A 13,542-nucleotide genomic window follows, 5' to 3' on the forward strand; every position below is an offset into this window, starting at 1 on the left:
ATTTATTCATTCACTCCATTTATATCCTCCCCATCTAGTGCCAGGGCATATCTCTGGGCGACTAAAAATAATTAAAATACCACAACCCAATATTACCCACAAAGACATAGAGAACCAAGAAATATTCCCCCCCCAAAAAAGATGGAAACATGGACAGTAAATCAAAACCAATCTATCACCATCACAACATTAGTCAAGTGAAACTATTTTGGCCTGTTGGTTCTCACCTGCAATTCATTTCCTCCTCATCTTCAAATACACCAAAAGGCTTCATGGCTTCAATCAGCTTCTGTGTGTAAATGTAATCTATTTCCCTTGGACGTGCCAAACTGATTGGAGAAGTGATTCCAAAGTGCCTTTGTGGCTGGTTCTCCAAATAAGTTCTACATAAGGAAAAAAAAGTTACATTAAACTAGAGATGGGAAGGCCTGGGGAAGAGGTGGTAGGAATGGGATTTTTTAAAAAAATTATTTCCATTTCCTCCCCCAAAGCCGTTTTATATGGTTTCAAAATTTCCAGAAATTTTACACCTCTACATGAAACACCGTCAGTGATTTGTCAATCTTTATTTATTTATTTATTGCATTTATACCCCACCTATCTAGTCAAAAGACCAGTCTAGGCGGCTTTCTTCCCAACTGAATTAGTGTTAAGTATTTAAGGGGTGGTTTTAATAGCGCTACGCCCCACCCCAATAAGCTTCCACGGCCGAGCAGTGATGTCAATCCTGAGTCTTATCCCTTCATTCTTTTTTAAAATTATTTTTAAGAGTTAATAATTAACAAGAACACACACACATACAAAGACTGGGGGGGGAAGAAAAGAGAAAAACGTAGGTCTAACACCCCCACCACCCATGGAAGTTTTTTTTTTCCCCTTTTAATTTACATGCCCTATTTCTCTCCAAAAATACAATGATTCTTCTCTTGGGACAATAACTTTCCTTTTCCCAAACACGTGTACTTAAAAAAAGAAAAAGAGAACAAATCCTTCCATACATGCTTAAAATAATTTGCTTTCAATATTCCTCTTCTGACTTTCGATTCAAATGTTACTTTTGTCGTTGATAGCCATATTCCACATTTCTTTACACCAATCCTCCATATTAAACTGGTTCTTCTTCTTCTTACTTACTCCTTCAATCTATCTGATGAAACAGAACAGCTCACTAGCCTCTTACCTTCTTAAAAGACACCACTGTTTTGGAGAAAACTTGAGCTATCACTTCTTCGGATAAGACAACGCTGAGACAGAATGCATCGACTACATCTATCTAGAAACAGCAGCCACGCAGCTTCTCAACATTAACTTGTTTACCATGACCCATTTTTTTTCCAGTTTGAGATCCCCAGATGTGGCAGGATGATAACATCCAGCATCCCTGCCCACTAGGGAGGGCAGACTGGGATTCCCGGAATCAGACATCCGTCAACATCTGGTGATCCCCATCTGCATGCAAGAAGCAGTACCTTCCGTTTGGCAGGTGTGCATACAGACATAAATGCAGTGTAAATCGGGGGAACGTGAACAACGAAATTAAGTGCAAACACAAGTTCCCCTTCTAGGGAACGTACTTACACAACCATTCATCTTGAGATGTAAACTGGGGTCTCCCTTTTCCTAAATGTGAGAAAGCAGGGTCCAGGCACCAAGGGTTGAAGTCCTAATGAAGGTGTCAGCCCTTCACTCGTCATAAGATTCGTTGTTACTATCATGCAAAAACCTTACCCAGCCACCTAATACTGTATTTCTTTGCACTGCATTGTTTACTTGTGTGCCACTTTGTTTTTAATTTATTGGATTATATGAATTTACGCGTAGGTTGTTAATCACTCAGAGAGTGCACATTGCACTACCGGGCAGTATATAAGTTAAACATACAACTATGCAAGACATTATAGAAGACAAAATTATATTCCCTCCCTCTCACTAGATGTCACCTTCCAGTTTCCCGCGTTTGAATATTCCTGAAAGTAGGAGCCCCAGGACAGATTACAAATTCTCTCACTGTACCGGCCACCCCATGGCGCAACCACCTTTTCTTTCAGAGCTAACTCGACTGGTACTAGGGGTGATGTTAGGGTCCCTTCGGCTTATCACACTAGGGGAGTTCCACATTCATGCCAAGGCAGTTGAAGACGTCATGATCTCCTTGATGACCATGGGTCTTTCCCCAAATGGCATCTGCCTCCACCCTTGCTGCAGGCCACATTTTAGACCCTGGTCTTCTATACTGCCGTAGATGCCGGTGACCTTGGTGCAAAGGAACTTCCTGTAATTCTATCATGGACAGATCATTATCTGGTGCGATTTGGACTCATTCGTGTGCATAGCTTTTACAGGGATAAAGGCTGATGGATCCAAATGGTTTCCTGGTGGCCTTCGGGAAATTCTGTCTCCTTTGCAGGTGATTCTGTTGGATCCCAGGCTGTTCTCTGGACGGGGAAATGGCAAAAGCCATTGACATAATTGTACCTAAATGTCTCCTTCCACAAAGTAGAGCCAAACTGGCCATCTAGTTTTCCTGGGAGCTGGTGGTGATGAAATGAGTGGGACGTAGACTTGAGCGACAATGGGTTAAAACTCAACATGAGTCTGATCCAACACAATCAAAAAGGCCCTTTGGGAGGCCTATTCTGTGGCCATCGAAACCGTGAAGAAGTCATTCTTTCTCTGCCACCACTGCATCTGTACAGAATTGCTAAAAGCCGAGCCCTTTCGAGTGGTCAAGGGCCTGCTACGTGCTAGCCCTCAGGAAGCTAAGGCTGACCACACTGTAGCTCCCTGTGAAGAATTTGCACACCCCATTTGGCAGGCGAAATGGCTCAGATCTTCTCCGAGTGGGAGGCGGTCGTTGTTTCAAGCCCCATGAATATTACTGTGGCCTCTGCTTGCCCTGTGCCAACGGACGAGTTCCAGTTCCTGCCGCCTGGGGATGTGGTCAATGCCTTTTGGGAGGGGCGAGGGCTTCCAAGCATCGGCCGGCTCCTTGCCCTTCCTGGGGCTGCCAGGAAGGGACTGGCCAAGCGGGTAGAAGGAGTGGCCGGTGCCTCCTTGCAAGAGGGTAGCATCCTGTTGTCCTTAAGGGAGGCAACAGTAAGGCCATTGCTTTAAAAAGCCCTCTTTGGACCCCACAATACTGAATCATTACCAACCAGTATCTAGTATCCCATCCTTAGGGAAGGGGCTGGAGCGGGTTGTGGCCTGTCAGCTTCAGATGTCTGTTTTTTGGATGAGGCAGATTCTCTAGACCCATTTCAATCTGGCTTCAGGCCTGGTTATGGGACAGAGACGGCTTTGGTTGCCTTGGTAGATGACGTATGCTGGGACCTGGATAGGGGATCCGTGTCCCGGTTGGTTTTGCTAAACTTCTCAGGGGGTTTCGATACGATCGACCACGGTAGCCTCCTGTGGAATGGGACTTGGAGCCACTGTTTTCTGGTGGCTCCAGTCGTTCCTGGAGGAGAGAATTCAAAAGGTGGTGCTGGGGGAGGCCTCCCCTCGGACCCCCAGGCCACAGACCTGTGGGGCGCCTCGGGGTTCTGTTTTGTCCCCTGGGTTATTTAACATCCACAAAAAAACACTGAGAGAGATTATCCGTGTGGCTGGTTCAACGACACCCAACTCTACCTCTCCTTCCTAAATCCGAGGAAGCTGCTTTGGCTCTAGATCAGCGTTTGGTATCAGTTGCGGACTGGATAACGGGGAATAAATTGAAACTTAATCCAAACAAGACAGAGGTGCTTCTGGCCGGTCCAAAAGCCCACCTGCCAGGAACAGCACCTGCATACAGGTGCCCCAGGCTGGCCTCAGTGGTAGCCAGGAGTGCATCTGCACAATGGAAACGAGTGCACCAGCTACATCCATTTCTTGAGAGATCTGATCTGGGCCACCATGATCACATGTCCTAGTTACTTCCCGGCTGGATTAGTGTAACACGCTCTTGTGTGGGACTGATTGCCAAAGGAAAGTGTCAGGAAACTTCAGGGGTCACATAAATCCCCTGTGGCAGCAGCTCCAATGGCTGCCCATCAGTTTCTGGGAACAATTCAAAGTGCTGGTTTTAACCTATACTGTAATGCCCTAAATGGCCCGGATCCAAGGTATCTCAAAGAGCCTAACTCCCCTTATGAGCTGGCTTGGGTGTTAAGGAGAGGCCTTTCTCTCGGTCCCACCAACTTTACAGGTGTGTCTGATGGGGACACCAGAGAGGGCCTTCTCTGTGGCTGCTCCCAGACTTTGGAACTCCCTCCCACTGGAGGCCAGCTTGGTCTCATCTTTGCTGTCCTTGCACAAGCAGGCAAAGACCTTTCTCTTCAGCCAAGCCTTCTCTCAGTAACCAGCTACATAACCAGCTACATGGTAACTTTTAGACGGATTGTTGTTATCCACTGCTGCTCTGGGTTGCAAATACAGTATTACCTGCGTTTCCCAATTCTCAGAGTGGTATCTGTTCCTTTTTAGCATTCACATACTTGTTTTGGCTTTAAATATTATCTTTTAATGACGCAACCCACCATTGTATGCTCACTGTTTTCACCTTTAAATATTGTATTTCCATCATGTAAGCCACCTTGGGCCCTTTTTTCAACGGGAAAGGCAGGGAATTCCCCCCCCCAAAAAATAATTTATATCTTTAACTTAGATACTTACATCTTTAACTTATATACTGCCCAGCAGTGCAATGTGCAGTCTCTGGGCGATTAACCACCTACACATGAAATCATATAACCCAATCAATTAAAAAAAAATTAGCGCACAAATAAGCAATGCAATACTAACCCAATCAATTGAAAACAAATTAGCGCACAAATAAGCAATGCAATGCAAAACTATATAGACATATATTCATTGCAAAACTGAATATATATGTATATTCTTTTGCAATATGCATTTTGCAATATCTATATATTGTAGCACATACACATACATATATAAAATCTCTCTCTCCAAAATATAAATTGCATAAATTGCAAATGTATGCAGCACACACACACAAACACAAAATCCAGAATTAGCAATGCTCTTAAATCCCAAAGAAGTTTGGGGCAGGTCACAGAAATGGGATAAGCAGCCTTTCTCTCCCCTTCCACCCAACCGAGTCTTTTGCAAGGGTCCCAACGCCCCTCCTAGCCTCTGCCTCCCGTACCCCCCCTCCCAGCCCCACCGCCCTTACCCACGCGTCTCCTTCATGCCCACCGCCAGCGTAAACTCTGCCCGCATCAACTGCCTCCAACCGGGATGCAGCACCTGCGTTCAAGCCCCGCCTCCTCGCACCCTGCCTCCTCTATATAGGGAAGGGAGGCAGCGACACCTGCCGGCCGCGCGGGCGCATGGAAAGCGGTCGAGTTCGTTCCTCCCCCCTCCACCCGCCCAGCCTTTCGTTTCCCAGCAGCCTTTGCGCGGGAACGGAGCCGCGCTCGTCGAAGCAGCGGCGCTTTCCCGCCTTTTTTTTAATTGCCCCGAAAGAGGTGCGCGCGCCTTTTTCTTTGTGTGTTCCTCAAAGGACCAAATTTAGCTTTCATTATCATCATCATATTATTATTATTATTCCGCTCCTCAAACATGAAGGCTCCTAAGGGCGGCTGGCTTGCATACGAACGAACCTGTTTAAAATCCAGCAAACCCATATAGGCTTGAAGTTTTTTTTTTTTTAAAGTGTCCTCATAGGAACAGCAACTGGACTTTTTTTGTATGTGTGTGTGGAAATTTTACGATATCCCATTTCTCCACATGGGCGCCTGACTATGATGTGTTGCCCAAGTTAAGAAGGTCTGTTTTATTTTTATCCTTTAAAAAAAAAAAGACCAGCACAATATTTTTATGAAATCAAGTAGTTTTTCTCTGACTTCTGCAAAGGCACAGTCGAACCAACTATATTTTGAGGGAAGTTTATACAAAAGGAAGAAGAAGAAGAAGAGTGACAACTAATAGTAGACCAAAGGGTCGGACTCCAGCACCCGGCCATCCAAATCCTTGTTGCAGAGTTTTGAATTTCTGGTTAAATCCCTCTCACTGTGCAGCAGACATACAGGGCAGAAGAGCGTGAAGTTCCCCAGGGTAGACCACCTCTATTTCCCCCCCTCCCCTCATCAACTGGCACTTACAGTCTCAATAACTCACTCTGTGACATTAGTAGCAGAAAAAAGGTTTCATGACTTGCCATTAATCTGATCAGACAGCAAATTGACCGGCAAACATGACGGCTTTCAGTAACAGACTTCAACAAACTCAAGTACTGTATGCTGAGTTTTTAGGCACAGCAATCTGTGCAAAGCCACCCTAGAACTTCATAATTCAGTGGTGGGTCCCGAAACTGAGGCCTCCATATGCGGAAACCAACACCTTGGAAAGATGCTACATGTTATAATCAGTGGTTCCCCAACCTTGGGCTTCCAGATGTTCTTGAACTTCAACTCCCAGAAATCCTGGCCAGCAGAGGTGGTGGTGAAGGCTTCTGGGAGTTGTAGTTCAAGAACATCTGGAGGCCCAAGGTTGGGGACCACTGTGTTATATGATGTTATTTGCAGACCTCGAGAGTTTTTACTTTTTAAAGAGGACAACTCCCTAAACCTTCCCCAGCTTAGAAAGGCCACCAGTCATGCTGGCTGTGGGTGGATTCTACAAATTAATATATATAAAAAAATAAACATTTCCAAGCTCCGGGTGTTCATTGCAAGATGCATCCATACTTCTTCCCACAGCAAAACATGTGAAAAGAATGTGTTGTGTGTGTATCCTTGAGCACTCAAGTAGAGTTCACATACACACATAAGCACTGGTACTAAAGCCTCTCCATCTGCTGCTTCCACTTTATTCTTTATAGCGAACATAGTGCACTTTTGACTAACATAATAAACAGCGTAGTTTTGCCGCATAAAACCTGGAGCCGTATCACTAAAAATAAACCCCTTACCTCTTTCTAATGCCTCAACAGTGTTAGGGAAAAATTGCTTAATATTATCTGAAATAGACAGTTAGTCCCTTTGATATCTACTATCTATGCATCTATATAATGCAAAAGGGACTGCACCATACTGCGAGAGCGCTCCCCTTTCTCCAAATGATTACAACCCCAGGGCACCCACCAATTATGCTCTGGCGTTGATTGCTTGTATTAAGTCCCCAGAGTGAAATACTGTCATTAGACTGGACCGGCCATCGTGCCATTTCGCTCCAAATTGAAGCCCAGTTTAATTGTGGTTCTGGCGAGCTCTCAAAACAGTTTAGGAAAAAAGAAACTAACCATTAACACAGTGAAGCCACACTAATCACACTAGCCTGGATGTGGTCTCTTTCTTTGATCAGCTCACTCTCTCTCAGCAGGCCCCCAAAATTCCCAGGGTACAGGAGTGCTTCCATGGCAATCATGTTAATTTTGCTTTTAGTTTGTCTTTAGCTGTTGGAGATTAATGAATAAAAGTTGTGTTTAAATTTACAGCTAGGCCTGTGCTGATCGCCCCTGGTTTTTTTCAGTTCTGATTATCTCAAAACCAGTCATTTACAAAAAGAATGAGCAAATGAAGTGTCGTCTCTGTCTAGAGGACGACAACACACAAATCAGATGGGATGCCAAAAATAGAGAGGTGTGAGCAGTAGGTAGACAGGGTGATCTCTTAGATGTCTTAGTGCCCTACATTTCTGCTAAATGTATGAGGAAGTAACCTATTTATAATCTTTTTTTTCCTTGATAGCATATTAGTCTATTGGAAAAGCACAGAATGTATGTCTCTCCTTGTTGATCAGTGGAATGTTCAATGCAACCCATATTCAGACTTACAAGTTCAACAAGGGAGAGAAGACAACTATCCCAGGTATTTCGTCGTTTGGATATAATGAAGGGCAGCACACTGTCTTATTTCTGAGAAGACATTCATATAATTGCATTGCACAAAAGCTCTCACATCTGTATTTGTTTTCCAATCATTTCTTCAGCTCTTCTGACAATAAGATTGCCAACGCTCTATTTCCCAAATACTGTACAAATCCCCCACCCCACCCCTTGGATGTAGCATTTGTTAAATAGCCCTCGCCTCTGTCACAGAGCCAGAAAATGGGAATGTGTCATATCCTGTCCCTGTGGATGAATCAACAGCACCCCTAAACTCATGTTTGTTGGCAACTAGTTTAAAGGAGCAGATTGTCTGTTTGTTTGTTTGTTTAATTTGTATCCCGCTTCCATTAGTGTCACAGCACTACTCTGGGCGGGTAACAGCTCAAAAAACAGAAATAAAAATAGAAACATTAAACACCAATTGCAACAGCTCAACAGATTGTTGCTGATACTGAAGGGAATATGTTGCCAGTATAATTAGTAGCCATGGCTAGTTTTATTGTCCCATGTTAAGCTATCTACGATGATGGCATTGTGGTCGGTTCAGACCTTTTAAAACCCAGAGCATTACAGTAAGTAGTAAGAAGACACGTCCTTGGGTATTTTGACTACTGTATTCATTGAGAAGTCTTGGTGAAGGACTTTATCAAAAGCCTTTATGAGGCCAAGTAAATGATGCTTTACCAGATAACCTTATTAATAATCCCAAATAACATTTGATTTTGCAGATGCGATGCTGCTTATTTTACCCCCACCCACCCATGACTCGCCGAAGTGATCACTTGTTAACGTGATCTCGAATAACAATTCTCAGCAATTTATCCAGAGCCACTATTACTATAGTAATAGTAATGATGTGCCATCAAGTCAATTCTGACTTATGGCAACTATTTTCAGGATTGCCTAGGTATAGAATAGAAATACAGTGGTGCCTCGCTTAACAATGTTAATTGGTTCCCCAAAAAACATTGCTATGGGAAAACATTGCTAAGCGAAACACCATTTCCCATAGGAATGCACTGAAAACCGGATAATCAGTTCCAATGGGAATGGATTACCGTCCTTAAGCAAAAATCGCCATAGGAAACATCGCTAAGCGAAACCCGGTTCCCCCATTGGAATGCATTGAATAGGTTTCAATGCATTTCAATGGTTTTGACAGGTCCGTTTTCGCTAATTTTTGGTGAATTCCCCCCCCCCATTGGAATCCATTGAACTGTAGGTATGACAGCTGTCAAACAAATGCATTCCAATGGGGGGTGGGGAAATTCACCAAAAATTAACGAAGAGTCAGAACAAAGCCAAATTAAGTTTGCAAAGGTTTTACAAGGTGCACTAACGGTCCCAAGCATTTAAAACAGTTTTTGAACATTTTAAGAGACACTTAAAATAGCGAAAACGGACATCGCTAAGCGAAACAGGGGGACCTAAACTGTCATTGCTAAGCGAGGCAAGGTCCTGAACATCGCTATGCGAAATTTCCCCATAGGAAACATCGCTAAACGGAGCGCAAAATCACTCCAAAAACCTCATCGCTAAGTGAATACATCGTTAAACGAGGCAATCGCTAAGCGAGGCACCACTGTAGTTTATCATCCCTTCTTTTGGTGCCACCCTGGGACTGCGCCAGCTTGACCAAGGCAACAAAGGCTGCTTCTCCTCCTGAGATGCAGGGTGGGGCATCGAACTCCCAACCTCTGACTGTGTAGCCAGATACTTCCCACTAAACTATACAACCAGTCATTAATCTAACTAGGTCATATTTTCCTTAACCCCTCCCCACACCCATCTAGACCCCTTTCTGTACTGGAGTCACACTAACCTCTTTCCAGTCCTCTGTTATACACTGTGCTTAGCATCTTTTGGACATGTTACATATTTTAGTTAGAAAATCAGCAATTTCACTTTTTAGCTCTTTAAGAACTCTGTGATGGATAACATCTAGATCCTGTGATTCATTTGTTTCAAGCATGTCGGTAAGTTCTAGAACTTCTTGACTTGTCACCAATGTTTGCCTCAGCACTTAGACTCCCCTGCCCTGAGACAGAGTTTGGGAAATGACTTTTCTGGCCACAGTTCCCAAAATCAATCAGCCAACCTATTACGTATGTGTAAGTGTGTTGTGCACCTTTAAGTCAGATCTAACTTATAACCCTGATAGGGTTTTCAAGGTAAGGGAGATATTTAAAGAGTGGTTTTACAAGTGCCACCCCCTGATGTCTGAGTAAGGATTAGAACCCAGGTCCCCTGAGTCCATCATTCTATACACAGCACCACACTGGGTATCTGTCACCCCTTACTTTTTCTAATTACTTCAGGAGGTTATTGTTTTGGGAAATACTTTGAGAGGATCCTCACCTTCCCATATTTTAGACCATTTTCTTACTTTCTTAGACTGAATTTAAAAGTGATATGTGACACTTTGGGAAAAATCCTGTTGCGTAACTTTGCACCCAGCAGAACTCAGTTTGGGTGCCAGAAATATTTAATTTACAGTAATTAAAAACTTCCTATCCTCCCTCTCATTTTAGGTTCCGAGAATCCCTCAGATTCCCTTTTGTCATGGGAAAGTCTTTGGAAGCTTTAGAATTGGGAGTGCCATCATTAATCCAGCAGCAAATCCCCCCCACCCCGCTATCTGAGGGCTCCCAAAAGCATCTCCAGGCCAAAAAGGGAGCTTCAGAACATAAAAGAGGGGGATAGGAAGCTTTAAATTAGTGTAAATTAAACATTTCCAGCATCCAATCTGAGTTGCACCAGGCACAAAGTGATGTAAGAGGATCTTTCCCAATGAGTAATAAACAAACATGAAAAAATTTAGTAATAATAACAATTCCTTTGAAGAGGGAAGTTTTGACTCTTGCTTAGCATCAAACCTTGTTCTTATAAAGCTATTGAAATATTAGAATGTGCTTATTTTCCTTCTTAAGGACAGAGAAACAATGAAGTCTCATTATTATCCTTTTTAAGCAACAAGAACTCACCATGTTTACTTTTTAAATAGCGAGAAGTGTTTAGCAAGGGGTATCTTGACACCATTGCCAACCTGGCGATTCTGTCCTAGCTCGTTGGTTCCATTATAGTTCAGGCATGGCCAAGGGCCTGGTGCTCAGCATTAAAGTTGGCCAGTAATATCCTGATAAAGGATCTTGTTAACATGCCTAGGAGTAGCCTTGGTCATGAATTCATTAGCTCCATGCAGAGATTGCATGTAATTCTGATTGCTGCTTGTGGAGAAACTTTAAAGGCAGGAGTGGCTGATAATTATCCGAGAACCCTGAACTGTGTGTGTAAAGCAAACAGGGGAACTAATTCGCTGGAATGGCCAACTTGCTTCATGGGGCTTAGAGTTAAGTTGACTGCAATCAAAGGAAGAGACAATTCTTGTAACTTTAGCCATTGTAGAAAATAAATAATTTAAGCAAGTGCAGATTTCTCCATCCCCGGGTGACAGGCAGAATCTCACAAAATTCTCTTTTCTAAAGTAATAATAACCATATGCTCTGAAGTCAATTCTGACTTATGACAACCCTTTTCAGAGTTTTCCAGGTAGAGAATACTCAGAAGTAGTTTACCATTTCTTTCTTCTGGGGCTGCTTTGGGGCTGTGCAGCTTGCCCAAGGCCACCCAGGAGGCACAGAGGGGAATCAAACTGCCAGACTTTGGCTCTGCAGCCAAATACCTAAAACACTGAGCTGTCGAGCCAGCTTATAATAATCATGTGCCGTCAAGTCAATTCTGAAAGGTGACTCTTTCCAGGGTTTTCTTTATATAGAATACACAGAAATGGTTTGGTTTCCCATTCCCTTCTTCTAGGGGCATCCTGGGACTGTGCAGCTTGCCCAAGGCCACACAGGCTGGCTCCATTTGCAGGAGGAACAACAGGGAATCAATCTCCCAGCTCGAGATACCTAAGCCACTGAACTATCCAGCCAGCTAATAGTATGATAGCTTCAGTTTAGGCTTCTGGAAAGCCGCTTAGAGTGGTCGCAAGACCAGATAGGCGGGATATAAATAGAATAAATAAAATAAAGAGTTCAGATTTAATTTTATCACACTCACATATTTGTCCATGGTATTGATGAAGCTCTCCTCCGACAACACATTTTGAACATTTGCAAGAAGATGGGTTTATACTATTTCAACCATCTTATGATATTTTTTTTGCATCACCTGTAAACAAGGTTTTGGGTCCTGTAAACATTTGTCTTAGGTGTGAATTGGTCATTGGAAGGTAAAATTATTTCAATAAATCAGATATGACTACTGAAGCATATTATTCCCTAGCAAATCTTGTTGTGGGAGGGAAAACAAGCTAACAGAATAAATCACAGGGAACATGCATTCCCCTTAAAATCTTATTTGACCCTAAGTATGCAAGACAGAAGGCTGGAGATGTAGCCCATGGTGTCTACCTTGTCCTGTGAATGGCGGTCTTCCAATCAAAGCTGGTGTGCTAATTACATAGCCTTGCCTGCACTCTGTTCTGGCAGTACAAGCAGCACAGCAGTTGACAGGAGGATCAGCTATGGAAATATTTTCCCCCTTCCACTCATGCCAGTGAAAAGGAAATTCCTTGTTTCGGATCTGGAATGACAGTCTGCAGACAGAGCAGCGGAGGTTTCATTCTGGTGTGAAAAGGTACTGGAGGCAGAAGTTGTGTTTCTTTGCCACAGTGTCACCACATCCCTCCTGCATGGCTGGCTTTTCTCAGGCTCTTCCTTGTTACATCTTCACTAGGAGAACATCTGTATTCAGAAGACCGTTCTGCCACCATATTTTGAGTGTTTCACCAGTACTGTATATTTGTCAAAGCTGCAGGGTATCTGCCATTTTACCACGATAACGAGACATCTGCCAAAGCCAATAGTGGTGCAAATATAATTTTCTTTGCAGAACCAGCTGTTCTGCAAATTTCTGCAGTTTGTACTTGTCTGCTAGCCATGTCCATTGATAAGGATAACGTTTTCTTGGCAGTGGGGGAAAAAGTTAGCACTCAGTGAACTGAAAAAAAAATAATCTTTTTGATTGTGGTTGGTAAAATGGAAAGAAAAACCCACCTCAACTAATGATAAGCTAAGTCTAATTTCAGCTAAGCAGAGTTCGTTCCTGATAAAGGTATTTCTAGAAATCATTTCTTTGTGCTTGTAGGAATACTTTCCTCTAAAATTTCTAATCTTTGAAAAAGAATGAGAACAGTCTTTCCTGAGTCCACCATAAATCCCAGAACTGATAGACAGTCACTGCAGAACACACTGAATATAAAAAGAAAAAGATCTACTTCACAACTTGCTGCTAATATTATATTCTTGGAGTCAAAGAGTAATCTATCCATAAGCGCCTTAATAATGAAAATAGTGGTCAGATAAGCACATCGTGGATAGTTTCAACTAGAGCAAAGAATACACTGAAAGGATTTAAATTAATTATTTTTTTTAAAAAAGAGACTTATCTTGATTGCCACTGTTGAATGAAGCCTAATTTAACGATTTAAAGTTAATGTGTGCAATGTTTTGTGAAAGAAGAGGCCAAGAGCCTTTATGGAAGATTAGAAGAACAATACTCCCAGCACAACTTGCTAGAAGCCTGCACATGTGCACCAGTATAAACAATATGTATGAAAATGCAAACAATCAAAGTCATACCTTCAGTCAATCCATTGCTCTACCGGGAGTCTACAGATGTCAGTTGTCTCAGACCTTCACAGG

At 43.0% G+C, this 13,542-nt stretch overlaps 1 protein-coding gene across 1 annotated transcript in view; it reads right to left on the reverse strand.

Annotated features, from left to right (window-relative positions):
* PAPOLG (poly(A) polymerase gamma) overlaps window positions 1–5,264 on the reverse strand; it is a 40,615-nt gene extending 35,351 nt beyond the window's left edge. Inside the window, exons 1-2 of the mRNA XM_072987001.2 lie at window positions 5,177–5,264; window positions 228–383 (exon numbers count right to left, since the gene is read on the reverse strand). Of these exons, the coding sequence (XP_072843102.2) occupies window positions 228–383; window positions 5,177–5,223 (203 nt within the window). The 5' untranslated portion in view covers window positions 5,224–5,264. The remainder of the gene's footprint in view (window positions 1–227; window positions 384–5,176) is intronic.
* Window positions 5,265–13,542: the final 8,278 nt, after the last annotated feature.

This window comes from Pogona vitticeps, chromosome 1 (assembly GCF_051106095.1).
Source record: "Pogona vitticeps strain Pit_001003342236 chromosome 1, PviZW2.1, whole genome shotgun sequence".
In the NCBI taxonomy this organism is placed as follows: Eukaryota; Metazoa; Chordata; class Lepidosauria; order Squamata; family Agamidae; genus Pogona; species Pogona vitticeps.